The 27,335-nt window shown below is 27.3% G+C and overlaps 1 protein-coding gene across 1 annotated transcript in view; it reads right to left on the bottom strand.

Moving 5' to 3' along the window:
• LOC121286168 (protein piccolo-like) overlaps positions 1–27,335 on the bottom strand; it is a gene marked incomplete at its 3' end in the record, with an annotated part of 652,194 nt that overhangs the window by 10,957 nt on the left and 613,902 nt on the right. The window contains exon 18 of the mRNA XM_041203147.1: positions 3,467–3,514. Coding sequence (XP_041059081.1) covers positions 3,467–3,514 — 48 coding nt within the window. The remainder of the gene's footprint in view (positions 1–3,466; positions 3,515–27,335) is intronic.

The raw sequence follows: 27,335 nt of genomic DNA, 5'->3' as shown, positions 1-27,335 counted from the left end.
CAGAACTGTAAGCAGAAAAGCAGAACTGGGGATAGCACGTGTGTTTTAGACAGGATAAGAAATGAGAGGCAAGCTAGTAAAACAAAGAACAAGGCCAGGGAGTGGTTGTTGGGATCAAGGAGGCCCAGCCTCCTGCACTATTAGCAAGATCTAGTGATCTTGCAAGGATGAGAACAATGTCTAGTGTCTGTACACACAGGGAATAAGGACCAAAGCTGCAGGCATCTGTTGAGCATGTGATTGTGATGATGTAGAATATGTGTGCGTGACCAACTGTGTATAAAAAGGTGATTTTGCTGTAATCTGTAGTGTATGGTCTTGGACTGCTCAAGGTTGTCTCTCCCTGCATGTGCTTGATTACCTTGAATTTATCCAAGTGCCCTGCTACAGCTTTTAATATTAGCTTCAAACATTTTCCCTCCGACAGATGTTAGGCTAACTGGCAGTTTCCCACTTTCTGTCTCCCTCCCTTTTCGAACAATGGAGTTACATTTGCTATCTCCCAGTCTAATGAGGCCTTCCTAAATCTAGGGAGTTTTGGAAAATTAAAACCATCGCATCAACTACCTCACTAGCCACTTCTTTTAAGACCCTAGGATGAAGTCCAGCAGGACCTAGGAACTTGTCAGCCCACAGCTCCAACAATTTACTCAGTATCACTTCTCTGGTGATTGTAATTTTCCTGAGTTCCTCCCTCTCTTCCATTTCCTGATTTATAGCTGCTTCTGGGATGTTGTATCCTCTTGTATCCTCTATCATGAAGACTGATGCAAAATACCTATTCCATTCATCTGCATCCTTGTTTTCCATTATCAATTCTCCAGACACACTTTCTATAGGACCAATGCTCATTTTGTTAACTTGTTTCTTTTAAAAATATTTATGGAAACTCTTACTTTCTGTTTTTACATTTCTGGCTAGCTTTCTCTCATACTTTAATTTTTCCCTCCTCTTTTAGTCATCCTTTGCTGTTCCTTATATTCTGTCCAATCTTCTGCCCTTCCACCTATGTTTTCACCATTACGTACTTTCTCTTTAAGTTTGATATTATTGTTAATCTTCCTAGTTAACCACAGATGGTGTGTCCGTCCCTTAGACTTTTTCTTACTTGTTGGAATTTATCTATTCTGTGCATTCTGAAATGTTCGCTTAAATGTTTGCTACTGCATCTTTAGCTTTAAATTTCAGATTTATTAACCAGTTACCCATGGTGGGATTTGAACCTAAGTTCCCAAGAATTTACCTGGGTCTCTGGATTACTAGTCTAGCAACATTACCACTACACCGCCATCTCCGATCTCCCTTCTCTTGAAAAGCAGTGTGATATTTACCAACTTCCAATCTGAAGGGAACATTCTAGAATCCAGGGAATTATGGAAAATCATAGCCAGCACATTCGCTATCTCTGCAGCTCTCTCTTTTAGAACCCTAGGATGTAGGCCATTAGATCCCAGGGATTTGTTGGCTTTTAGTTCCTTAAGTTTCTCTAATACTTTATCTCTGCTGATATTATTTACCTTAATTCTGCACACTTTTAGCCCCTAGGTTACCCTTTATTGCTACTTGAAGACAGACACAAGATATTTGTTCAATGTCTCTGTCAGTTCCTCATTCCCCATGATAATTTCTCCTGTCTCTGGTTCTAAATGACCAACATTTACTTTAGCTACTCTTCCTTTTTACTATACTTGTAAAAGCACTTACAAGCTGTTTTATATTCCTGGCTAGTTTACTTTCATTTTTGATTTTTTCCCTTTTTAACATTTTGGTGGCCCTTTGTTGCTTTCTAAAACACTCCCAATCCACAGCCTTGCTACTGTTCTTTGCAACATTATAACTCTCTTTGTTTAATTGAAAACTATTTTTAACTTCCAAAGTGAACCACAGATGGGTCTTTCTTGTGGATTTTTTTTAATGGAATGTATTTTTGTTGAACATTTGTATTGTTTCTGTAAATATTTCCCACTGTTTATTTATGGCCATTCCTTTTAGTCTATTTACCCAATCAACCTTCACCAGTTCTCCCCTCATACCTATGTAATTGGCTTTTTTTAAGTTTCTTGTTTGTGATTAGACTAAGGCACTTTCAGATTTGACACGGAATTCAATTGTATTATGACTATCATTTCCCAGTGAATTTTTTAGTGTGATATTACTAATTAACCCTACCTCGTTACACAATGTTACAACTAAAATATTTTTTTCCCAGTCAGTTCCACTATGTATTGCTCCAGGAAACTATCATGGAGACATTCTACAAATTCATCTTCCAGACCACCTTTTCTAATTTGATTGTCCCACTCTATACGAAGATTAATGTCCCCCACAATTATTACATTGATTGTGCTACTAGCTCCAATAATTGCTTCTTTAATGCTCTATCCAACGCTGTAAATACTGTTAGGGGGCTTATAAGCTCCTTCCACCAGTGTTTTCTGATTCTTGCTATTTCTAATCTCGACCCATACAGATTGCACATCATCAAATTTTGAGCTCAGATCCTTTCTTACTGATGTCCTTATGTCATCCTTTACTATCAGGGCTACCCCTTCTGCTTTGCCATTTCGTCTGTCTTCCTGAAATACTGTGCACCCTGGAATAGTTATTTTCTAACCTTGATCACCTTGTAACCACGTCTCTCTAATGGTGATTAAACCTAAACACTTACTTCTATTTGTGCCACTAGTTCATCTATCTTATTGCGGATGCTTCACACATTTAGATAAAAAGCCTTTCATTTCATTTTTTACTACTATTCCCTACATAGACCTTACTCAATGATGCACAATTACAGTTAAATCTGTCCCTTCCTGTCCCACTCTACTTGTCTTTACCTACATTGCTACACTGTTCCATTGCCTTGGCTTTTCCCTTTGTATTTCTAAATCCCCTGAACCCTCCAATCTCCCCCTCCCACCCCCCACCATTCTGCTAGTTTAAAGCTCTGGCAACAACTCTATTAAGCCAATTGATCAGGACACTGGTCCCAGCTCAGTTCAAGTGCAGCCCATCCCAGTGGAATAGGAAAGCCTCATGGAAGGGTTATGTAATTTGAAGGTTTGCTCTCTTTTCTGCGCACTGATGCCAGTGCCCATGAATCAAAGCCCCTAATTCTCACATGAGCCACATGTTTAATTCTCTCATTGTCCTGGTTTATAAATCATTCACATTATGCACTGTCCTGATATAACATCATGGATGTTTGCTGTTCTAAATTGTGGGGCTTACAATTTAAAGGAAGACATAAAGCTTATTACCTTGCTTTGTTTAAATCTGGTAGCAATTTGTGAGATATACTTAGACCATGTGATTTTAAATTAATAATCTAATATGGATATAAAACTGGACAGGTTTTAGAGAACAGCTTTAGAAAGCTCAATTTAGTAAAGACATTTAATACGTTGTGTACTGTTAGAAAAAGGAAGCATGAACTGTAACACATCATAAAATGAAACCTGAATTTTACCTGAATTTCACCAGTAATTGGATGTGATTTGCTTGCTGTTTCAAGGGGCTGTAAAATAATGAAAATAAGGTGAGATACCTTTTTCACATAATGATTAGACATTTTACATAACTGTTACTTTTTGATTCCACTGCTGAAGGTCAGTGGAGGTAATGTTTATACTCCTGTTTGTTAGTCTGTTTGTCAACAATGTATCTCAAAAACTAAGGGACAGGTTTCAATGAAACATGGTACACAGAAAAGGTATGGCCCAAGGAAGAAGTGATTAGTTTTTGGCAAAGTTGTGATTGTGATCAAGATCTTGGAATTTTTTAGAGGATCTGTTAACATTGGAAGATAGGGTGAGTTGACTTTCTTTTTAAGAGTCTTGTAGGTTGTTTGATTTAAAATGCTGTTGATTGTTTTAGAACATTGTTAATTGTTTTAGAATGTTGTTGTTTGATTTCAAAAGTTATTGGATTTAGAATGTTGTTGGTTGATGTAGAATGTTGTTGATTGTTTTACAATGTTGTTGATTGTTTTAGGATGTTGTTGATTGTTTTAGAATGTTGTTGTTTGATTTAGAATGTTGTTGATTGTTTTAGAATGTTGTTGATTGTTTTAGAATGTCGTTGTTTGATTTAGAATGTTGTTGATTGTTTTAGAATGTTATTGATTGTTTTAGAATGTAGTTAATTGTTTTAGAATGTTTTTGATTGTTTTAGAATTTTGTTGATTGTTTTAGAATGTTTCTGACTGTTTTAGAATGTTGTTGATTGTTATAGAATGCTGTTGATTGTTTTAGAATGTTGTTGATTGTTTGAGACAGGTGTTTATTGTTTTAGAATGTTGTTGATTGTTTTAGAAAGTTGTTGATTGTTTGAGACTGGTATTTATTGTTTTAGAATGTTGTTGATTGTTTTAGAATGCTGTTGAATGTTTTAGAATGTTGTTGATTGTTTGATACTGGTGTTTATTGTTTTAGAATGCTGTTGATTGTTTTAGAAAGTTGTTGAATGTTTTAGAATGTTGTTTGATTTAGAATGTTGTGGATTGTTTTAGAATGTTGTTGATCATTTTAGAATCCTGCTGATTGTTTTAGAATGTTGTTGATTGTTTTAGACTGGTGTTGATTGTTTTAGAATGTTGTTGTTCGATTTAGAATATTTTTGATTGTTTTAGAATGTTCTTGATTGTTTTAGAATGTTGTTGAATGTTTAGAATGTTGTTGATTGTTTTAGAATGTAGTTAATTGGTTTAGAATGTTTTTGATTGTTTTATAATGTTGTTGTTGATTGTTTTAGAATGTTGTTGATTGTTTTAGAAAGTTGTTGAATGTTTTGGAATGTTGTTGTTTTAGAATGTTGTTTGATTTAGAATGTTGTTGATTGTTTTAGAATGTTGTTGATTGCTTTAGAATGTTGTTGAATGTTTTAGAATGTTGTTGATTGTTTTAGACTGGTGTTGATTGTTTTAGAATGTTGTTGTTTGATTTAGAATATTATTGATTGTTTTAGAATGTTCTTGATTGTTTTAGAATGTTGTTGAATGTTTAGAATGTTGTTGATTGTTTTAGAATGTAGTTAATTGTTTTAGACTGGTATTTATTGTTTTAGAATGTTGTTGATTGTTTTAGACTGGTATTTATTGTTTTAGAATGTTGTTGATTGTTTTAGAATGCTGTTGAATGTTTTAGAATGTTGTTGATTGCTTGATACTGGTGTTTATTGTTTTAGAATGCTGTTGATTGTTTTAGAATGTTGTTGATTGTTTTAGACTGGTATTTATTGTTTTAGAATGTTGTTGATTGTTTTAGAATGCTGTTGAATGTTTTAGAATGTTGTTGATTGTTTGATACTGGTGTTTATTGTTTTAGAATGCTGTTGATTGTTTTAGAATGCTGTTGAATGTTTTAGAATGTTGTTGATTGTTTGATACTGGTGTTTATTGTTTTAGAATGCTGTTGATTGTTTTAGAATGTTGTTGATTGTTTTAGACTGGTATTTATTGTTTTAGAATGTTGTTGATTGTTTTAGACTGGTATTTATTGTTTTAGAATGTTGTTGATTGTTTTAGAATGCTGTTGAATGTTTTAGAATGTTGTTGATTGTTTGATACTGGTGTTTATTGTTTTAGAATGCTGTTGATTGTTTTAGAATGTTGTTGATTGTTTTAGACTGGTATTTATTGTTTTAGAATGTTGTTGATTGTTTTAGACTGGTATTTATTGTTTTAGAATGTTGTTGATTGTTTTAGAATGCTGTTGAATGTTTTAGAATGTTGTTGATTGTTTGATACTGGTGTTTATTGTTTTAGAATGCTGTTGATTGTTTTAGAATGTTGTTGATTGTTTTAGACTGGTATTTATTGTTTTAGAATGTTGTTGATTGTTTTAGAAAGTTGTTGAATGTTTTAGAATGTTGTTTGATTTAGAATGTTGTGGATTGTTTTAGAATGTTGTTGATCATTTTAGAATCCTGCTGATTGTTTTAGACTGGTGTTGATTGTTTTAGAATGTTGTTGTTCGATTTAGAATATTTTTGATTGTTTTAGAATGTTCTTGATTGTTTTAGAATGTTGTTGAATGTTTAGAATGTTGTTGATTGTTTTAGAATGTAGTTAATTGGTTTAGAATGTTTTTGATTGTTTTATAATGTTGTTGTTGATTGTTTTAGAATGTTGTTGATTGTTTTAGAAAGTTGTTGAATGTTTTGGAATGTTGTTGTTTTAGAATGTTGTTTGATTTAGAATGTTGTTGATTGTTTTAGAATGTTGTTGATTGCTTTAGAATGTTGTTGAATGTTTTAGAATGTTGTTGATTGTTTTAGACTGGTGTTGATTGTTTTAGAATGTTGTTGTTTGATTTAGAATATTATTGATTGTTTTAGAATGTTCTTGATTGTTTTAGAATGTTGTTGAATGTTTAGAATGTTGTTGATTGTTTTAGAATGTAGTTAATTGTTTTAGAATGTTGTTGATTGCTATAGAATGTTGTTGAATGTTTTAGAATGTTGTTGATTGTTTTAGAAAGTTGTTGAATGTTTTGGAATGTTGTTGTTTTAGAATGTTGTTTGATTTAGAATGTTGTTGATTGTTTTAGAATGTTGTTGATTGCTTTAGAATGTTGTTGAATGTTTTAGAATGTTGTTGATTGTTTTAGAATGTTTCTGATTGTTTTAGAAGCCTGCCGATTGTTTTAGAATGTTGTTGATTGTTTTAGACTGGTGTTGATTGTTTTAGAATGTTGTTGTTTGATTTAGAATATTATTGATTGTTTTAGAATGTTCTTGATTGTTTTAGAATGTTGTTGAATGTTTAGAATGTTGTTGATTGTTTTAGAATGTAGTTAATTGTTTTAGAATGTTGTTGATTGCTATAGAATGTTGTTGAATGTTTTAGAATGTTGTTGATTGTTTTAGAAAGTTGTTGAATGTTTTGGAATGTTGTTGTTTTAGAATGTTGTTTGATTTAGAATGTTGTTGATTGTTTTAGAATGTTGTTGATTGCTTTAGAATGTTGTTTAATGTTTTAGAATGTTGTTGATTGTTTTAGAATGTTTCTGATTGTTTTAGAAGCCTGCCGATTGTTTTAGAATGTTGTTGATTGTTTTAGACTGGTGTTGATTGTTTTAGAATGTTGTTGTTTGATTTAGAATATTATTGATTGTTTTAGAATGTTTTTGATTGTTTTAGAATGTTGTTGAATGTTTAGAATGTTGTTGATTGTTTTAGAATGTAGTTAATTGTTTTAGAATGTTGTTGATTGCTATAGAATGTTGTTGAATGTTTTAGAATGTTGTTGATTGTTTTAGAATGTTTCTGATTGTTTTAGAAGCCTGCCGATTGTTTTAGAATGTTGTTGATTGTTTTAGACTGGTGTTGATTGTTTTAGAATGTTGTTGTTTGATTTAGAATATTATTGATTGTTTTAGAATGTTCTTGATTGTTTTAGAATGTTGTTGAATGTTTAGAATGTTGTTGATTGTTTTAGAATGTAGTTAATTGTTTTAGAATGTTTTTGATTGTTTTATAATGTTGTTGTTGATTGTTTTAGAATGTTGATGATTGTTTTAGAAAGTTGTTGAATGTTTTAGAATGTTGTTGTTTTAGAATGTTGTTTGATTTAGAATGTTGTTGATTGTTTTAGAATGTTGTTGATTGCTTTAGAATGTTGTTGAATGTTTTAGAATGTTGTTGGTTGTTTTAGAATGTTTTTGATTGTTTTAGAATGTTGTTGATTGTTTTAGAATGTAGTTAATTGTTTTAGAATGTTGTTGATTGTTTTAGAATGCTGTTGATTGTTTTATAATGTTGTTGATTGTTTTAGACTGGTATTTATTGCTTTAGAGTGTTGTTGATTGTTTTAGAAAGTTGTTGAATGTTTTAGAATGTTGTTGTTTTAGAATGTTGTTTGATTTAGAATGTTGTTGATTGTTTTAGAATGTTGTTGATTGTTTTAGACTGGTATCTATTGTTTTAGAATGTTGTTGATTGTTTTAGAAAGTTGTTGAATGTTTTAGAATGTTGTTGTTTTAGAATGTTGTTTGATTTAGAATGTTGTTGATTGTTTTAGAATGTTGTTGATTGTTTTAGAATGCTATTGATGGTTTTAGAATGTTGTTGATTGTTTTAGAATGCTGTTGATTGTTTTAGAATGTTGTTGATCGTTTTAGACTGGTATTTATAGTTTTAGAATGTTGTTGAACATTTTAGAATGTTGTTGATTGTTTTAGACTGATGTTGATTGTTTTAGAATGTTGTTGTTTGATTTAGAATATTTTTTATTGTATTAGAATGTTCTTGATTGTTTTAGAATGTTGTTGAATGTTTTAGACTTGTATTTATTGTTTTAGAATGTTGTTGATTGTTTTAGAAAGTTGTTGAATGTTTTAGAATGTTGTTGTTTTAGAATGTTGTTTGATTTAGAATGTTGTTGATTGTTTTAGAATGTTGTTGATTGTTTTAGACTGGTATTTATTGTTTTAGAATGTTGATGATTGTTTTAGAAAGTTGTTGAATGTTTTAGAAAGTTGTTGTTTTAGAATGTTGTTTGATTTAGAATGTTGTTGATTGTTTTAGAATGTTGTTGATTGTTTTAGACTGGTATTTATTGTTTTAGACTGTTGTTGAACATTTTAGAATGTTGTTGATTGTTTTAGAATGTAGTTAATAGTTTTAGAATGTTGTTGATTGTTTTAGAATGCTGTTGATTGTTTTAGAATGTTGATTGTTTTAGAATGCTGTTGATTGTTTTAGAATGTTGTTGATTGTTTTAGACTGGTATTTATTGTTTTAGACTGTTGTTGAACATTTTAGAATGTTGTTGATTGTTTTAGAATGTAGTTAATAGTTTTAGAATGTTGTTGATTGTTTTAGAATGCTGTTGATTGTTTTAGAATGTTGTTGATTGTTTTAGACTGGTATGTATTGTTTTAGAATGTTGTTGATTGTTTTAGAATGTTGTTGATTGTTTTAGAATGCTGTTGATTGTTTTAGAATGTTGTTGATTGTTTTAGACTGGTATTTATTGCTTTAGAATGTTGTTGATTGTTTTAGAAAGTTGTTGAATGTTTTAGAATGTTGTTTTAGACTGGTGTTGATTGTTTTAGAATGTTATTGTCTGGTTTAGAATATTTTTGATTGTTTTCGAATGTTGTTGTTTGATTTAGAATGTTCTTGATTGTTTTAGAATGTCGTTGAATGTTTTAGAATGTTGTTGATTGTTTTATAATGTTGTTGTTGATTGTTTTAGAATGTTGTTGATTGTTTTAGAATGTTGTTGATTGATTTAGAATGTTCCTGATTGTTTTAGAATGTTCTTGATTGTTTTAGAATGTAGTTAATTGTTTTAGAATGTTGTTGATTGTTTTAGAATGTTGTTGATTGTTTTAGAATCCTGCTGATTGTTTTAGAATGTTGTTGATTGTTTTAGACTGGTGTTGATTGTTTTAGAATGTTGTTGTTTGATTTAGAATATTTTTGATTGTTTTAGAATGTTCTTGATTGTTTTAGAATGTTGCTGAATGTTTAGAATGTTGTTGATTGTTTTAGAATGTAGTTAATTGTTTTAGAAGGTTTTTGATTGTTTTATAACGTTGTTGTTGATTGTTTTAGAATGTTGTTGATTGTTTTAGAAAGTTGTTGAATGTTTTGGAATGTTGTTGTTTTAGAATGTTGTTTGATTTAGAATGTTGTTGATTGTTTTAGAATGTTGTTGATAGCTTTACAATGTTGTTGAATGTTTTAGAATGTTGTAGATTGTTTTAGAATGTTGTTGATTGCTATAGAATGTTGTTGAATGTTTTAGAATGTTGTTGATTGTTTTAGAATGTTTCTGATTGTTTTAGAAGCCTGCCGATTGTTTTAGAATGTTGTTGATTGTTTTAGAATGTAGTTAATTGTTTTAGAATGTTTTTGATTGTTTTATAATGTTGTTGTTGATTGTTTTAGAATGTTGTTGATTGTTTTAGAAAGTTGTTGAATGTTTTAGAACGTTGTTGTTTTAGAATGTTGTTTGATTTAGAATGTTGTTGATTGTTTTAGAATGTTGTTGATTGCTTTAGAATGTTGTTGAATGTTTTAGAATGTTGTTGGTTGTTTTAGAATGTTTTTGATTGTTTTAGAATGTTGTTGATTGTTTTAGAATGTAGGTAATTGTTTTAGAATGTTGTTGATTGTTTTAGAATGCTGTTGATTGTTTTAGAATGTTGTTGATTGTTTTAGACTTGTATTTATTGTTTTAGAATGTTGTTGATTGTTTTAGAATGTTGTTGTTTTAGAATATTGTTTGATTTAGAATGTTGTTGATTGTTTTAAAATGTTGTTGATTGTTTTAGACTGGTATTTATTGTTTTAGAATGTTGTTGATTGTTTTAGAAAGTTGTTGAATGTTTTAGAAAGTTGTTGTTTTAGAATGTTGTTTGATTTAGAATGTTGTTGATTGTTTTAGAATGTTGTTGATTGTTTTAGAATGCTGTTGATTGTTTTAGAATGTTGTTGATTGTTTTAGAATGCTGTTGATTGTTTTAGAATGTTGTTGATTGTTTTAGACTGGTATTTATTGTTTTAGAATGTTGTTGAACATTTTAGAATGTTGTTGATTGTTTTAGAATGTAGTTAATTGTTTTAGAATGTTGTTGATTGTTTTAGAATGCTTTTGATTGTTTTAGAATGTTGTTGATTGTTTTAGACTGGTATGTATTGTTTTATAATGTTGTTGATTGTTTTAGAATGTTGTTGATTGTTTTAGAATGTTTTTGATTGTTTTAGAATGTTGTTGTTTGATTTAGAATGTTCTTGATTGTTTTAGAATGTTCTTGATTGTTTTAGAACATAGTTAATTGTTTTAGAATGTTGTTGATTGTTTTAGAATGTAGTTAATTGTTTTAGAATGTTTTTGATTGTTTTATAATGTTGTTGTTGATTGTTTTAGAATGTTGTTGATTGTTTTAGAAAGTTGTTGAATGTTTTAGAATGTTGTTGTTTTAGAATGTTGTTTGATTTAGAATGTTGTTGATTGTTTTAGAATGTTGTTGAATGTTTTAGAATGTTGTTGGTTGTTTTAGAATGTTTTTGATTGTTTTAGAATGTTGTTGATTGTTTTAGAATGTTTTTGATTGTTTTAGAATCCTGTTAATTGTATTAGAATGTTGTTTCTTAGACTGGTGTTGATTGTTTTAGAATGTTGTTGTTTGATTTAGAATATTTTTGATTGTTTTTGAATGCCGTTGAACTTTTTAGAATGTTGTTGTTTTAGAATGTTGTTTGATTTAGAATGTTGTTGATTGTTTTAGAATGTTGTTGATTGTTTTAGAATGCTGTTGATTGTTTTAGAATGTTGTTGATTGTTTTAGAATGCTGTTGATTGTTTTAGAATGTTGTTGATTGTTTTAGACTGGTATTTATTGTTTTAGAATGTTGTTGAACATTTTAGAATGTTGTTGATTGTTTTAGAATGTAGTTAATTGTTTTAGAATGTTGTTGATTGTTTTAGAATGCTTTTGATTGTTTTAGAATGTTGTTGATTGTTTTAGACTGGTATGTATTGTTTTAGAATGTTGTTGATTGTTTTAGATAGTTGTTGAATGTTTTAGAATGTTGTTGTTTTAGAATGTTGTTTGATGTAGAATGTTGTTGATTGTTTTAGAATGTTGTTGATTGTTTTAGAATGCTGTTGATTGTTTTAGAATGTTGTTGATTGTTTTAGACTGGAGTTTATTGTTTTAGAATGTTGTTGATTGTTTTAGAAAGTTGTTGAATGTTTTAGAATGTTGTTGTTTTAGAATGTTGTTTGATTTAGAATGTTGTTGATTGTTTTAGAATCCTGCTGATTGTTTTAGAATGGTGTTGATTGTTTTAGACTGGTGTTGATTGTTTTAGAATGTTGTTGTTTGGTTTAGAATATTTTTGATTGTTTTAGAATGTTGTTGTTTGATTTAGAATGCTCTTGATTATTTTAGAATGTCGTTGAATGTTTTAGAATGTTGTTGATTGTTTTATAATGTTGTTGTTGATTGTTTTAGAATGTTGTTGATTGTTTTAGAATGTTTTTGATTGTTTTAGAATGTTGTTGTTTGATTTAGAATGTTCTTGATTGTTTTAGAATGTTCTTGATTGTTTTAGAACATAGTTAATTGTTTTAGAATGTTGTTGATTGTTTTAGAATGTAGTTAATTGTTTTAGAATGTTTTTGATTGTTTTATAATGTTGTTGCTGATTATTTTAGAATGTTGTTGATTGTTTTAGAAAGTTGTTGAATGTTTTAGAATGTTGTTGTTTTAGAATGTTGTTTGATTTAGAATGTTGTTGATTGTTTTAGAATGTTGTTGAATGTTTTAGAATGTTGTTGGTTGTTTTAGAATGTTTTTGATTGTTTTAGAATGTTGTTGATTGTTTTAGAATGTTTTTGATTGTTTTAGAATCCTGTTAATTGTATTAGAATGTTGTTTTTTAGACTGGTGTTGATTGTTTTAGAATGTTGTTGTTTGATTTAGAATATTTTTGATTGTTTTTGAATGCCGTTGAACTTTTTAGAATGTTGTTGTTTTAGAATGTTGTTTGATTAAGAATGTTGTTGATTGTTTTAGAATGTTGTTGGTTGCTTTAGAATGTTGTTGAATGTTTCAGAATGTTGTTGGTTGTTTTAGAATGTTTTTGATTGTTTTAGAATGTTGTTGATTGTTTTAGAAGCCTGCTGATTGTTTTAGAATGTTGTTGACTGTTTTGGAATGTTGTTGTTTGATTTAGAATATTTTTGATTTTTGTGAATGTCGTTGAACGTTTTAGAAAGTTGTTGATTGTTTTAGAATGTAGTTAATTGTTTTAGAATGTTGTTGATTGTTTTAGAATGCTGTTGATTGTTTTAGAATGTTGTTGATTGTTTTAGACTGGTAGTTATTGTTTTAGAATGTTGTTGATTGTTTTAGAAAGTTGTTGAATGTTTTAGAATGTTGTTGTTTTAGAATGTTGTTTGATTTAGAATGTTGTGGATTGTTTTAGAATGTTGTTGATTGTTTTAGAATGCTGTTGATTGTTTTAGAATGTTGTTGATTGTTTTGACTGGTATTTATTGTTTTAGAATGTTGTTGATTGTTTTAGAAAGTTGTTGAATGTTTTAGAATGTTGTTGTTTTAGAATGTTGTTTGATTTAGAATGTTGTGGATTGTTTTAGAATCCTGCTGATTGTTTTAGAATGTTGTTGATTGTTTTAGAATGCTGTTGATTGTTTTAGAATGTTGTTGATTGTTTTGACTGGTATTTATTGTTTTAGAATGTTGTTGATTGTTTTAGAAAGTTGTTGAATGTTTTAGAATGTTGTTGTTTTAGAATGTTGTTTGATTTAGAATGTTGTGGATTGTTTTAGAATCCTGCTGATTGTTTTAGAATGCTGTTGATTGTTTTAGAATGTTGTTGATTGTTTTAGACTGGTATTTATTGTTTTAGAATGTTGTTGATTGTTTTAGAAAATTGTTGAATGTTTTAGAATGTTGTTGTTTTAGAATGTTGTTTGATTTAGAATGTTGTTGATTGTTTTAGAACGTTGTTGAATGTTTTAGAATGCTGTTGATTGTTTTAGAATGTTGTTGATTGTTTTAGAATGGTGTTGATTGTTTTAGAATTTTCTTGAATGTTTTAGAATGTTGTTGAATGTTTAGAATGTTGTTGATTGTTTTAGAATGTAGTTAATTGTTTTAGAATGTTGTTGATTGCTATAGAATGTTGTTGATTGTTTTATAATGTTGTTGATTGTTTTAGAATGTTGTTGATTGTTTTATAATGTTGTTGTTGATTGTTTTATAATGTTGTTGATTGTTTTAGAATGTTGTTGATTGTTTTAGAATGTTTTTGATTGTTTTAGAATGTTGTTGTTTGATTTAGAATGTTCTTGATTGTTTTAGAATGTTCTTGATTGTTTTAGAACATAGTTAATTGTTTTAGAATGTTGTTGATTGTTTTAGAATGTAGTTAATTGTTTTAGAATGTTTTTGATTGTTTTATAATGTTGTTGTTGATTGTTTTAGAATGTTGTTGATTGTTTTAGAAAGTTGTTGAATGTTTTAGAATGTTGTTGTTTTAGAATGTTGTTTGATTTAGAATGTTGTTGATTGTTTTAGAATGTTGTTGAATGTTTTAGAATGTTGTTGGTTGTTTTAGAATGTTTTTGATTGTTTTAGAATGTTGTTGATTGTTTTAGAATGTTTTTGATTGTTTTAGAATCCTGTTAATTGTATTAGAATGTTGTTTCTTAGACTGGTGTTGATTGTTTTAGAATGTTGTTGTTTGATTTAGAATATTTTTGATTGTTTTTGAATGCCGTTGAACTTTTTAGAATGTTGTTGTTTTAGAATGTTGTTTGATTTAGAATGTTGTTGATTGTTTTAGAATGTTGTTGATTGTTTTAGAATGCTGTTGATTGTTTTAGAATGTTGTTGATTGTTTTAGAATGCTGTTGATTGTTTTAGAATGTTGTTGATTGTTTTAGACTGGTATTTATTGTTTTAGAATGTTGTTGAACATTTTAGAATGTTGTTGATTGTTTTAGAATGTAGTTAATTGTTTTAGAATGTTGTTGATTGTTTTAGAATGCTTTTGATTGTTTTAGAATGTTGTTGATTGTTTTAGACTGGTATGTATTGTTTTAGAATGTTGTTGATTGTTTTAGATAGTTGTTGAATGTTTTAGAATGTTGTTGTTTTAGAATGTTGTTTGATGTAGAATGTTGTTGATTGTTTTAGAATGTTGTTGATTGTTTTAGAATGCTGTTGATTGTTTTAGAATGTTGTTGATTGTTTTAGACTGGAGTTTATTGTTTTAGAATGTTGTTGATTGTTTTAGAAAGTTGTTGAATGTTTTAGAATGTTGTTGTTTTAGAATGTTGTTTGATTTAGAATGTTGTTGAATGTTTTAGAATGTTGTTGATTGTTTTAGAATGTTTCTGATTGTTTTAGAAGCCTGCCGATTGTTTTAGAATGTTGTTGATTGTTTTAGACTGGTGTTGATTGTTTTAGAATGTTGTTGTTTGATTTAGAATATTATTGATTGTTTTAGAATGTTTTTGATTGTTTTAGAATGTTGTTGAATGTTTAGAATGTTGTTGATTGTTTTAGAATGTAGTTAATTGTTTTAGAATGTTGTTGATTGCTATAGAATGTTGTTGAATGTTTTAGAATGTTGTTGATTGTTTTAGAATGTTTCTGATTGTTTTAGAAGCCTGCCGATTGTTTTAGAATGTTGTTGATTGTTTTAGACTGGTGTTGATTGTTTTAGAATGTTGTTGTTTGATTTAGAATATTATTGATTGTTTTAGAATGTTCTTGATTGTTTTAGAATGTTGTTGAATGTTTAGAATGTTGTTGATTGTTTTAGAATGTAGTTAATTGTTTTAGAATGTTTTTGATTGTTTTATAATGTTGTTGTTGATTGTTTTAGAATGTTGATGATTGTTTTAGAAAGTTGTTGAATGTTTTAGAATGTTGTTGTTTTAGAATGTTGTTTGATTTAGAATGTTGTTGATTGTTTTAGAATGTTGTTGATTGCTTTAGAATGTTGTTGAATGTTTTAGAATGTTGTTGGTTGTTTTAGAATGTTTTTGATTGTTTTAGAATGTTGTTGATTGTTTTAGAATGTAGTTAATTGTTTTAGAATGTTGTTGATTGTTTTAGAATGCTGTTGATTGTTTTATAATGTTGTTGATTGTTTTAGACTGGTATTTATTGCTTTAGAGTGTTGTTGATTGTTTTAGAAAGTTGTTGAATGTTTTAGAATGTTGTTGTTTTAGAATGTTGTTTGATTTAGAATGTTGTTGATTGTTTTAGAAAGTTGTTGAATGTTTTAGAATGTTGTTGTTTTAGAATGTTGTTTGATGTAGAATGTTGTTGATTGTTTTAGAATGTTGTTGATTGTTTTAGAATGCTGTTGATTGTTTTAGAATGTTGTTGATTGTTTTAGACTGGAGTTTATTGTTTTAGAATGTTGTTGATTGTTTTAGAAAGTTGTTGAATGTTTTAGAATGTTGTTGTTTTAGAATGTTGTTTGATTTAGAATGTTGTTGATTGTTTTAGAATCCTGCTGATTGTTTTAGAATGGTGTTGATTGTTTTAGACTGGTGTTGATTGTTTTAGAATGTTGTTGTTTGGTTTAGAATATTTTTGATTGTTTTAGAATGTTGTTGTTTGATTTAGAATGCTCTTGATTATTTTAGAATGTCGTTGAATGTTTTAGAATGTTGTTGATTGTTTTATAATGTTGTTGTTGATTGTTTTATAATGTTGTTGATTGTTTTAGAATGTTGTTGATTGTTTTAGAATGTTTTTGATTGTTTTAGAATGTTGTTGTTTGATTTAGAATGTTCTTGATTGTTTTAGAATGTTCTTGATTGTTTTAGAACATAGTTAATTGTTTTAGAATGTTGTTGATTGTTTTAGAATGTAGTTAATTGTTTTAGAATGTTTTTGATTGTTTTATAATGTTGTTGTTGATTGTTTTAGAATGTTGTTGATTGTTTTAGAAAGTTGTTGAATGTTTTAGAATGTTGTTGTTTTAGAATGTTGTTTGATTTAGAATGTTGTTGATTGTTTTAGAATGTTGTTGAATGTTTTAGAATGTTGTTGGTTGTTTTAGAATGTTTTTGATTGTTTTAGAATGTTGTTGATTGTTTTAGAATGTTTTTGATTGTTTTAGAATCCTGTTAATTGTATTAGAATGTTGTTTCTTAGACTGGTGTTGATTGTTTTAGAATGTTGTTGTTTGATTTAGAATATTTTTGATTGTTTTTGAATGCCGTTGAACTTTTTAGAATGTTGTTGTTTTAGAATGTTGTTTGATTTAGAATGTTGTTGATTGTTTTAGAATGTTGTTGATTGTTTTAGAATGCTGTTGATTGTTTTAGAATGTTGTTGATTGTTTTAGAATGCTGTTGATTGTTTTAGAATGTTGTTGATTGTTTTAGACTGGTATTTATTGTTTTAGAATGTTGTTGAACATTTTAGAATGTTGTTGATTGTTTTAGAATGTAGTTAATTGTTTTAGAATGTTGTTGATTGTTTTAGAATGCTTTTGATTGTTTTAGAATGTTGTTGATTGTTTTAGACTGGTATGTATTGTTTTAGAATGTTGTTGATTGTTTTAGAAAGTTGTTGAATGTTTTAGAATGTTGTTGTTTTAGAATGTTGTTTGATTTAGAATGTTGTTGATTGTTTTAGAATCCTGCTGATTGTTTTAGAATGGTGTTGATTGTTTTAGACTGGTGTTGATTGTTTTAGAATGTTGTTGTTTGGTTTAGAATATTTTTGATTGTTTTAGAATGTTGTTGTTTGATTTAGAATGCTCTTGATTATTTTAGAATGTCGTTGAATGTTTTAGAATGTTGTTGATTGTTTTATAATGTTGTTGTTGATTGTTTTATAATGTTGTTGATTGTTTTAGAATGTTGTTGATTGTTTTAGAATGTTTTTGATTGTTTTAGAATGTTGTTGTTTGATTTAGAATGTTCTTGATTGTTTTAGAATGTTCTTGATTGTTTTAGAACATAGTTAATTGTTTTAGAATGTTGTTGATTGTTTTAGAATGTAGTTAATTGTTTTAGAATGTTTTTGATTGTTTTATAATGTTGTTGCTGATTATTTTAGAATGTTGTTGATTGTTTTAGAAAGTTGTTGAATGTTTTAGAATGTTGTTGTTTTAGAATGTTGTTTGATTTAGAATGTTGTTGATTGTTTTAGAATGTTGTTGAATGTTTTAGAATGTTGTTGGTTGTTTTAGAATGTTTTTGATTGTTTTAGAATGTTGTTGATTGTTTTAGAATGTTTTTGATTGTTTTAGAATCCTGTTAATTGTATTAGAATGTTGTTTTTTAGACTGGTGTTGATTGTTTTAGAATGTTGTTGTTTGATTTAGAATATTTTTGATTGTTTTTGAATGCCGTTGAACTTTTTAGAATGTTGTTGTTTTAGAATGTTGTTTGATTAAGAATGTTGTTGATTGTTTTAGAATGTTGTTGGTTGCTTTAGAATGTTGTTGAATGTTTCAGAATGTTGTTGGTTGTTTTAGAATGTTTTTGATTGTTTTAGAATGTTGTTGATTGTTTTAGAAGCCTGCTGATTGTTTTAGAATGTTGTTGACTGTTTTGGAATGTTGTTGTTTGATTTAGAATATTTTTGATTTTTGTGAATGTCGTTGAACGTTTTAGAAAGTTGTTGATTGTTTTAGAATGTAGTTAATTGTTTTAGAATGTTGTTGATTGTTTTAGAATGCTGTTGATTGTTTTAGAATGTTGTTGATTGTTTTAGACTGGTAGTTATTGTTTTAGAATGTTGTTGATTGTTTTAGAAAGTTGTTGAATGTTTTAGAATGTTGTTGTTTTAGAATGTTGTTTGATTTAGAATGTTGTGGATTGTTTTAGAATGTTGTTGATTGTTTTAGAATGCTGTTGATTGTTTTAGAATGTTGTTGATTGTTTTGACTGGTATTTATTGTTTTAGAATGTTGTTGATTGTTTTAGAAAGTTGTTGAATGTTTTAGAATGTTGTTGTTTTAGAATGTTGTTTGATTTAGAATGTTGTGGATTGTTTTAGAATCCTGCTGATTGTTTTAGAATGTTGTTGATTGTTTTAGAATGCTGTTGATTGTTTTAGAATGTTGTTGATTGTTTTAGACTGGTATTTATTGTTTTAGAATGTTGTTGATTGTTTTAGAAAATTGTTGAATGTTTTAGAATGTTGTTGTTTTAGAATGTTGTTTGATTTAGAATGTTGTTGATTGTTTTAGAACGTTGTTGAATGTTTTAGAATGCTGTTGATTGTTTTAGAATGTTGTTGATTGTTTTAGAATGGTGTTGATTGTTTTAGAATTTTCTTGAATGTTTTAGAATGTTGTTGAATGTTTAGAATGTTGTTGATTGTTTTAGAATGTAGTTAATTGTTTTAGAATGTTGTTGATTGCTATAGAATGTTGTTGATTGTTTTATAATGTTGTTGATTGTTTTAGAATGTTGTTGATTGTTTTATAATGTTGTTGTTGATTGTTTTATAATGTTGTTGATTGTTTTAGAATGTTGTTGATTGTTTTAGAATGTTTTTGATTGTTTTAGAATGTTGTTGTTTGATTTAGAATGTTCTTGATTGTTTTAGAATGTTCTTGATTGTTTTAGAACATAGTTAATTGTTTTAGAATGTTGTTGATTGTTTTAGAATGTAGTTAATTGTTTTAGAATGTTTTTGATTGTTTTATAATGTTGTTGTTGATTGTTTTAGAATGTTGTTGATTGTTTTAGAAAGTTGTTGAATGTTTTAGAATGTTGTTGTTTTAGAATGTTGTTTGATTTAGAATGTTGTTGATTGTTTTAGAATGTTGTTGAATGTTTTAGAATGTTGTTGGTTGTTTTAGAATGTTTTTGATTGTTTTAGAATGTTGTTGATTGTTTTAGAATGTTTTTGATTGTTTTAGAATCCTGTTAATTGTATTAGAATGTTGTTTCTTAGACTGGTGTTGATTGTTTTAGAATGTTGTTGTTTGATTTAGAATATTTTTGATTGTTTTTGAATGCCGTTGAACTTTTTAGAATGTTGTTGTTTTAGAATGTTGTTTGATTTAGAATGTTGTTGATTGTTTTAGAATGTTGTTGATTGTTTTAGAATGCTGTTGATTGTTTTAGAATGTTGTTGATTGTTTTAGAATGCTGTTGATTGTTTTAGAATGTTGTTGATTGTTTTAGACTGGTATTTATTGTTTTAGAATGTTGTTGAACATTTTAGAATGTTGTTGATTGTTTTAGAATGTAGTTAATTGTTTTAGAATGTTGTTGATTGTTTTAGAATGCTTTTGATTGTTTTAGAATGTTGTTGATTGTTTTAGACTGGTATGTATTGTTTTAGAATGTTGTTGATTGTTTTAGATAGTTGTTGAATGTTTTAGAATGTTGTTGTTTTAGAATGTTGTTTGATGTAGAATGTTGTTGATTGTTTTAGAATGTTGTTGATTGTTTTAGAATGCTGTTGATTGTTTTAGAATGTTGTTGATTGTTTTAGACTGGAGTTTATTGTTTTAGAATGTTGTTGATTGTTTTAGAAAGTTGTTGAATGTTTTAGAATGTTGTTGTTTTAGAATGTTGTTTGATTTAGAATGTTGTTGAATGTTTTAGAATGTTGTTGATTGTTTTAGAATGTTTCTGATTGTTTTAGAAGCCTGCCGATTGTTTTAGAATGTTGTTGATTGTTTTAGACTGGTGTTGATTGTTTTAGAATGTTGTTGTTTGATTTAGAATATTATTGATTGTTTTAGAATGTTTTTGATTGTTTTAGAATGTTGTTGAATGTTTAGAATGTTGTTGATTGTTTTAGAATGTAGTTAATTGTTTTAGAATGTTGTTGATTGCTATAGAATGTTGTTGAATGTTTTAGAATGTTGTTGATTGTTTTAGAATGTTTCTGATTGTTTTAGAAGCCTGCCGATTGTTTTAGAATGTTGTTGATTGTTTTAGAATGTTGTTGTTTGATTTAGAATATTATTGATTGTTTTAGAATGTTCTTGATTGTTTTAGAATGTTGTTGAATGTTTAGAATGTTGTTGATTGTTTTAGAATGTAGTTAATTGTTTTAGAATGTTGTTGATTGCTATAGAATGTTGTTGAATGTTTTAGAATGTTGTTGATTGTTTTAGAAAGTTGTTGAATGTTTTGGAATGTTGTTGTTTTAGAATGTTGTTTGATTTAGAATGTTGTTGATTGTTTTAGAATGTTGTTGATTGCTTTAGAATGTTGTTGAATGTTTTAGAATGTTGTTGATTGTTTTAGAATGTTTCTGATTGTTTTAGAAGCCTGCCGATTGTTTTAGAATGTTGTTGATTGTTTTAGACTGGTGTTGATTGTTTTAGAATGTTGTTGTTTGATTTAGAATATTATTGATTGTTTTAGAATGTTTTTGATTGTTTTAGAATGTTGTTGAATGTTTAGAATGTTGTTGATTGTTTTAGAATGTAGTTAATTGTTTTAGAATGTTGTTGATTGCTATAGAATGTTGTTGAATGTTTTAGAATGTTGTTGATTGTTTTAGAATGTTTCTGATTGTTTTAGAAGCCTGCCGATTGTTTTAGAATGTTGTTGATTGTTTTAGACTGGTGTTGATTGTTTTAGAATGTTGTTGTTTGATTTAGAATATTATTGATTGTTTTAGAATGTTCTTGATTGTTTTAGAATGTTGTTGAATGTTTAGAATGTTGTTGATTGTTTTAGAATGTAGTTAATTGTTTTAGAATGTTTTTGATTGTTTTATAATGTTGTTGTTGATTGTTTTAGAATGTTGTTGATTGTTTTAGAAAGTTGTTGAATGTTTTAGAATGTTGTTGTTTTAGAATGTTGTTTGATTTAGAATGTTGTTGATTGTTTTAGAATGTTGTTGATTGCTTTAGAATGTTGTTGAATGTTTTAGAATGTTGTTGATTGTCTTAGAATGTTTTTGATTGTTTTAGAATGTTGTTGATTGTTTTAGAATGTAGTTAATTGTTTTAGAATGTTGTTGATTGTTTTAGAATGCTGTTGATTGTTTTATAATGTTGTTGATTGTTTTAGACTGGTATTTATTGCTTTAGAGTGTTGTTGATTGTTTTAGAAAGTTGTTGAATGTTTTAGAATGTTGTTGTTTTAGAATGTTGTTTGATTTAGAATGTTGTTGATTGTTTTAGAATGTTGTTGATTGTTTTAGAATGCTGTTGATGGTTTTAGAATGTTGTTGATTGTTTTAGAATGCTGTTGATTGTTTTAGAATGTTGTTGATCGTTTTAGACTGGTATTTATAGTTTTAGAATGTTGTTGAACATTGTAGAATGTTGTTGATTGTTTTAGACTGATGTTGATTGTTTTAGAATGTTGTTGTTTGATTTAGAATATTTTTTATTGTATTAGAATGTTCTTGATTGTTTTAGAATGTTGTTGAATGTTTTAGACTTGTATTTATTGTTTTAGAATGTTGTTGATTGTTTTAGAAAGTTGTTGAATGTTTTAGAATGTTGTTGTTTTAGAATGTTGTTGTTTTAGAATGTTGTTTGATTTAGAATGTTGTTGATTGTTTTAGAATGTTGTTGATTGTTTTAGACTGGTATTTATTGTTTTAGAATGTTGATGATTGTTTTAGAAAGTTGTTGAATGTTTTAGAAAGTTGTTGTTTTAGAATGTTGTTTGATTTAGAATGTTGTTGATTGTTTTAGAATGTTGATTGCTTTAGAATGTTGTTGATTGTTTTAGAATGTTGTTGATTGTTTTAGACTGGTATTTATTGTTTTAGACTGTTGTTGAACATTTTAGAATGTTGTTGATTGTTTTAGAATGTAGTTAATAGTTTTAGAATGTTGTTGATTGTTTTAGAATGCTGTTGATTGTTTTAGAATGTTGATTGTTTTAGAATGCTGTTGATTGTTTTAGAATGTTGTTGATTGTTTTAGACTGGTATTTATTGTTTTAGACTGTTGTTGAACATTTTAGAATGTTGTTGATTGTTTTAGAATGTAGTTAATAGTTTTAGAATGTTGTTGATTGTTTTAGAATGCTGTTGATTGTTTTAGAATGTTGTTGATTGTTTTAGACTGGTATGTATTGTTTTAGAATGTTGTTGATTGTTTTAGAATGTTGTTGATTGTTTTAGAATGCTGTTGATTGTTTTAGAATGTTGTTGATTGTTTTAGACTGGTATTTATTGCTTTAGAATGTTGTTGATTGTTTTAGAAAGTTGTTGAATGTTTTAGAATGTTGTTGTTTTAGAATGTTGTTTGATTTAGAATGTTGTTGATTGTTTTAGAATCCTGCTGATTGTTTTAGAATGTTGTTGATTGTTTTAGACTGGTGTTGATTGTTTTAGAATGTTGTTGTCTGGTTTAGAATATTTTTGATTGTTTTCGAATGTTGTTGTTTGATTTAGAATGTTCTTGATTGTTTTAGAATGTCGTTGAATGTTTTAGAATGTTGTTGATTGTTTTATAATGTTGTTGTTGATTGTTTTAGAATGTTGTTGATTGTTTTAGAATGTTGTTGATTGGTTTAGAATGTTCCTGATTGTTTTAGAATGTTCTTGATTGTTTTAGAATGTAGTTAATTGTTTTAGAATGTTGTTGATTGTTTTAGAATGTTGTTGATTGTTTTAGAATCCTGCTGATTGTTTTAGAATGTTGTTGATTGTTTTAGACTGGTGTTGATTGTTTTAGAATGTTGTTGTTTGATTTAGAATATTTTTGATTGTTTTAGAATGTTCTTGATTGTTTTAGAATGTTGCTGAATGTTTAGAATGTTGTTGATTGTTTTAGAATGTAGTTAATTGTTTTAGAATGTTTTTGATTGTTTTATAACGTTGTTGTTGATTGTTTTAGAATGTTGTTGATTGTTTTAGAAAGTTGTTGAATGTTTTGGAATGTTGTTGTTTTAGAATGTTGTTTGATTTAGAATGTTGTTGATTGTTTTAGAATGTTGTTGATAGCTTTACAATGTTGTTGAATGTTTTAGAATGTTGTAGATTGTTTTAGAATGTTGTTGATTGCTATAGAATGTTGTTGAATGTTTTAGAATGTTGTTGATTGTTTTAGAATGTTTCTGATTGTTTTAGAAGCCTGCCGATTGTTTTAGAATGTTGTTGATTGTTTTAGAATGTAGTTAATTGTTTTAGAATGTTTTTGATTGTTTTATAATGTTGTTGTTGATTGTTTTAGAATGTTGTTGATTGTTTTAGAAAGTTGTTGAATGTTTTAGAACGTTGTTGTTTTAGAATGTTGTTTGATTTAGAATGTTGTTGATTGTTTTAGAATGTTGTTGATTGCTTTAGAATGTTGTTGAATGTTTTAGAATGTTGTTGGTTGTTTTAGAATGTTTTTGATTGTTTTAGAATGTTGTTGATTGTTTTAGAATGTAGGTAATTGTTTTAGAATGTTGTTGATTGTTTTAGAATGCTGTTGATTGTTTTAGAATGTTGTTGATTGTTTTAGACTTGTATTTATTGTTTTAGAATGTTGTTGATTGTTTTAGAAAGTTGTTGAATGTTTTAGAATGTTGTTGTTTTAGAATATTGTTTGATTTAGAATGTTGTTGATTGTTTTAAAATGTTGTTGATTGTTTTAGACTGGTATTTATTGTTTTAGAATGTTGTTGATTGTTTTAGAAAGTTGTTGAATGTTTTAGAAAGTTGTTGTTTTAGAATGTTGTTTGATTTAGAATGTTGTTGATTGTTTTAGAATGTTGTTGATTGTTTTAGAATGCTGTTGATTGTTTTAGAATGTTGTTGATTGTTTTAGAATGCTGTTGATTGTTTTAGAATGTTGTTGATTGTTTTAGACTGGTATTTATTGTTTTAGAATGTTGTTGAACATTTTAGAATGTTGTTGATTGTTTTAGAATGTAGTTAATTGTTTTAGAATGTTGTTGATTGTTTTAGAATGCTTTTGATTGTTTTAGAATGTTGTTGATTGTTTTAGACTGGTATGTATTGTTTTAGAATGTTGTTGATTGTTTTAGATAGTTGTTGAATGTTTTAGAATGTTGTTGTTTTAGAATGTTGTTTGATGTAGAATGTTGTTGATTGTTTTAGACTGGTGTTGATTGTTTTAGAATGTTGTTGTTTGATTTAGAATATTTTTGATTGTTTTAGAATGTTCTTGATTGTTTTAGAATGTTGCTGAATGTTTAGAATGTTGTTGATTGTTTTAGAATGTAGTTAATTGTTTTAGAATGTTTTTGATTGTTTTATAACGTTGTTGTTGATTGTTTTAGAATGTTGTTGATTGTTTTAGAAAGTTGTTGAATGTTTTGGAATGTTGTTGTTTTAGAATGTTGTTTGATTTAGAATGTTGTTGATTGTTTTAGAATGTTGTTGATAGCTTTACAATGTTGTTGAATGTTTTAGAATGTTGTAGATTGTTTTAGAATGTTGTTGATTGCTATAGAATGTTGTTGAATGTTTTAGAATGTTGTTGATTGTTTTAGAATGTTTCTGATTGTTTTAGAAGCCTGCCGATTGTTTTAGAATGTTGTTGATTGTTTTAGAATGTAGTTAATTGTTTTAGAATGTTTTTGATTGTTTTATAATGTTGTTGTTGATTGTTTTAGAATGTTGTTGATTGTTTTAGAAAGTTGTTGAATGTTTTAGAACGTTGTTGTTTTAGAATGTTGTTTGATTTAGAATGTTGTTGATTGTTTTAGAATGTTGTTGATTGCTTTAGAATGTTGTTGAATGTTTTAGAATGTTGTTGGTTGTTTTAGAATGTTTTTGATTGTTTTAGAATGTTGTTGATTGTTTTAGAATGTAGGTAATTGTTTTAGAATGTTGTTGATTGTTTTAGAATGCTGTTGATTGTTTTAGAATGTTGTTGATTGTTTTAGACTTGTATTTATTGTTTTAGAATGTTGTTGATTGTTTTAGAAAGTTGTTGAATGTTTTAGAATGTTGTTGTTTTAGAATATTGTTTGATTTAGAATGTTGTTGATTGTTTTAAAATGTTGTTGATTGTTTTAGACTGGTATTTATTGTTTTAGAATGTTGTTGATTGTTTTAGAAAGTTGTTGAATGTTTTAGAAAGTTGTTGTTTTAGAATGTTGTTTGATTTAGAATGTTGTTGATTGTTTTAGAATGTTGTTGATTGTTTTAGAATGCTGTTGATTGTTTTAGAATGTTGTTGATTGTTTTAGAATGCTGTTGATTGTTTTAGAATGTTGTTGATTGTTTTAGACTGGTATTTATTGTTTTAGAATGTTGTTGAACATTTTAGAATGTTGTTGATTGTTTTAGAATGTAGTTAATTGTTTTAGAATGTTGTTGATTGTTTTAGAATGCTTTTGATTGTTTTAGAATGTTGTTGATTGTTTTAGACTGGTATGTATTGTTTTAGAATGTTGTTGATTGTTTTAGATAGTTGTTGAATGTTTTAGAATGTTGTTGTTTTAGAATGTTGTTTGATGTAGAATGTTGTTGATTGTTTTAGAATGTTGTTGATTGTTTTAGACTGGAGTTTATTGTTTTAGAATGTTGTTGATTGTTTTAGAAAGTTGTTGAATGTTTTAGAATGTTGTTGTTTTAGAATGTTGTTTGATTTAGAATGTTGTTGATTGTTTTAGAATCCTGCTGATTGTTTTAGAATGGTGTTGATTGTTTTAGACTGGTGTTGATTGTTTTAGAATGTTGTTGTTTGGTTTAGAATATTTTTGATTGTTTTAGAATGTTGTTGTTTGATTTAGAATGCTCTTGATTATTTTAGAATGTCGTTGAATGTTTTAGAATGTTGTTGATTGTTTTATAATGTTGTTGTTGATTGTTTTATAATGTTGTTGATTGTTTTAGAATGTTGTTGATTGTTTTAGAATGTTTTTGATTGTTTTAGAATGTTGTTGTTTGATTTAGAATGTTCTTGATTGTTTTAGAATGTTCTTGATTGTTTTAGAACATAGTTAATTGTTTTAGAATGTTGTTGATTGTTTTAGAATGTAGTTAATTGTTTTAGAATGTTTTTGATTGTTTTATAATGTTGTTGTTGATTGTTTTAGAATGTTGTTGATTGTTTTAGAAAGTTGTTGAATGTTTTAGAATGTTGTTGTTTTAGAATGTTGTTTGATTTAGAATGTTGTTGATTGTTTTAGAATGTTGTTGAATGTTTTAGAATGTTGTTGGTTGTTTTAGAATGTTTTTGATTGTTTTAGAATGTTGTTGATTGTTTTAGAATGTTTTTGATTGTTTTAGAATCCTGTTAATTGTATTAGAATGTTGTTTCTTAGACTGGTGTTGATTGTTTTAGAATGTTGTTGTTTGATTTAGAATATTTTTGATTGTTTTTGAATGCCGTTGAACTTTTTAGAATGTTGTTGTTTTAGAATGTTGTTTGATTTAGAATGTTGTTGATTGTTTTAGAATGTTGTTGATTGTTTTAGAATGCTGTTGATTGTTTTAGAATGTTGTTGATTGTTTTAGAATGCTGTTGATTGTTTTAGAATGTTGTTGATTGTTTTAGACTGGTATTTATTGTTTTAGAATGTTGTTGAACATTTTAGAATGTTGTTGATTGTTTTAGAATGTAGTTAATTGTTTTAGAATGTTGTTGATTGTTTTAGAATGCTTTTGATTGTTTTAGAATGTTGTTGATTGTTTTAGACTGGTATGTATTGTTTTAGAATGTTGTTGATTGTTTTAGATAGTTGTTGAATGTTTTAGAATGTTGTTGTTTTAGAATGTTGTTTGATGTAGAATGTTGTTGATTGTTTTAGAATGTTGTTGATTGTTTTAGAATGCTGTTGATTGTTTTAGAATGTTGTTGATTGTTTTAGACTGGAGTTTATTGTTTTAGAATGTTGTTGATTGTTTTAGAATGTTGTTGATTGTTTTAGACTGGTATGTATTGTTTTAGAATGTTGTTGATTGTTTTAGATAGTTGTTGAA

The sequence above is a fragment of the Carcharodon carcharias genome, chromosome 13, assembly GCF_017639515.1.
Source record: "Carcharodon carcharias isolate sCarCar2 chromosome 13, sCarCar2.pri, whole genome shotgun sequence".
NCBI classification, from domain to species: Eukaryota; Metazoa; Chordata; class Chondrichthyes; order Lamniformes; family Lamnidae; genus Carcharodon; species Carcharodon carcharias.
The sequence above is the reverse complement of the archived record's forward strand: the minus strand, read 5'-3'. Positions and strand labels throughout refer to the sequence as shown.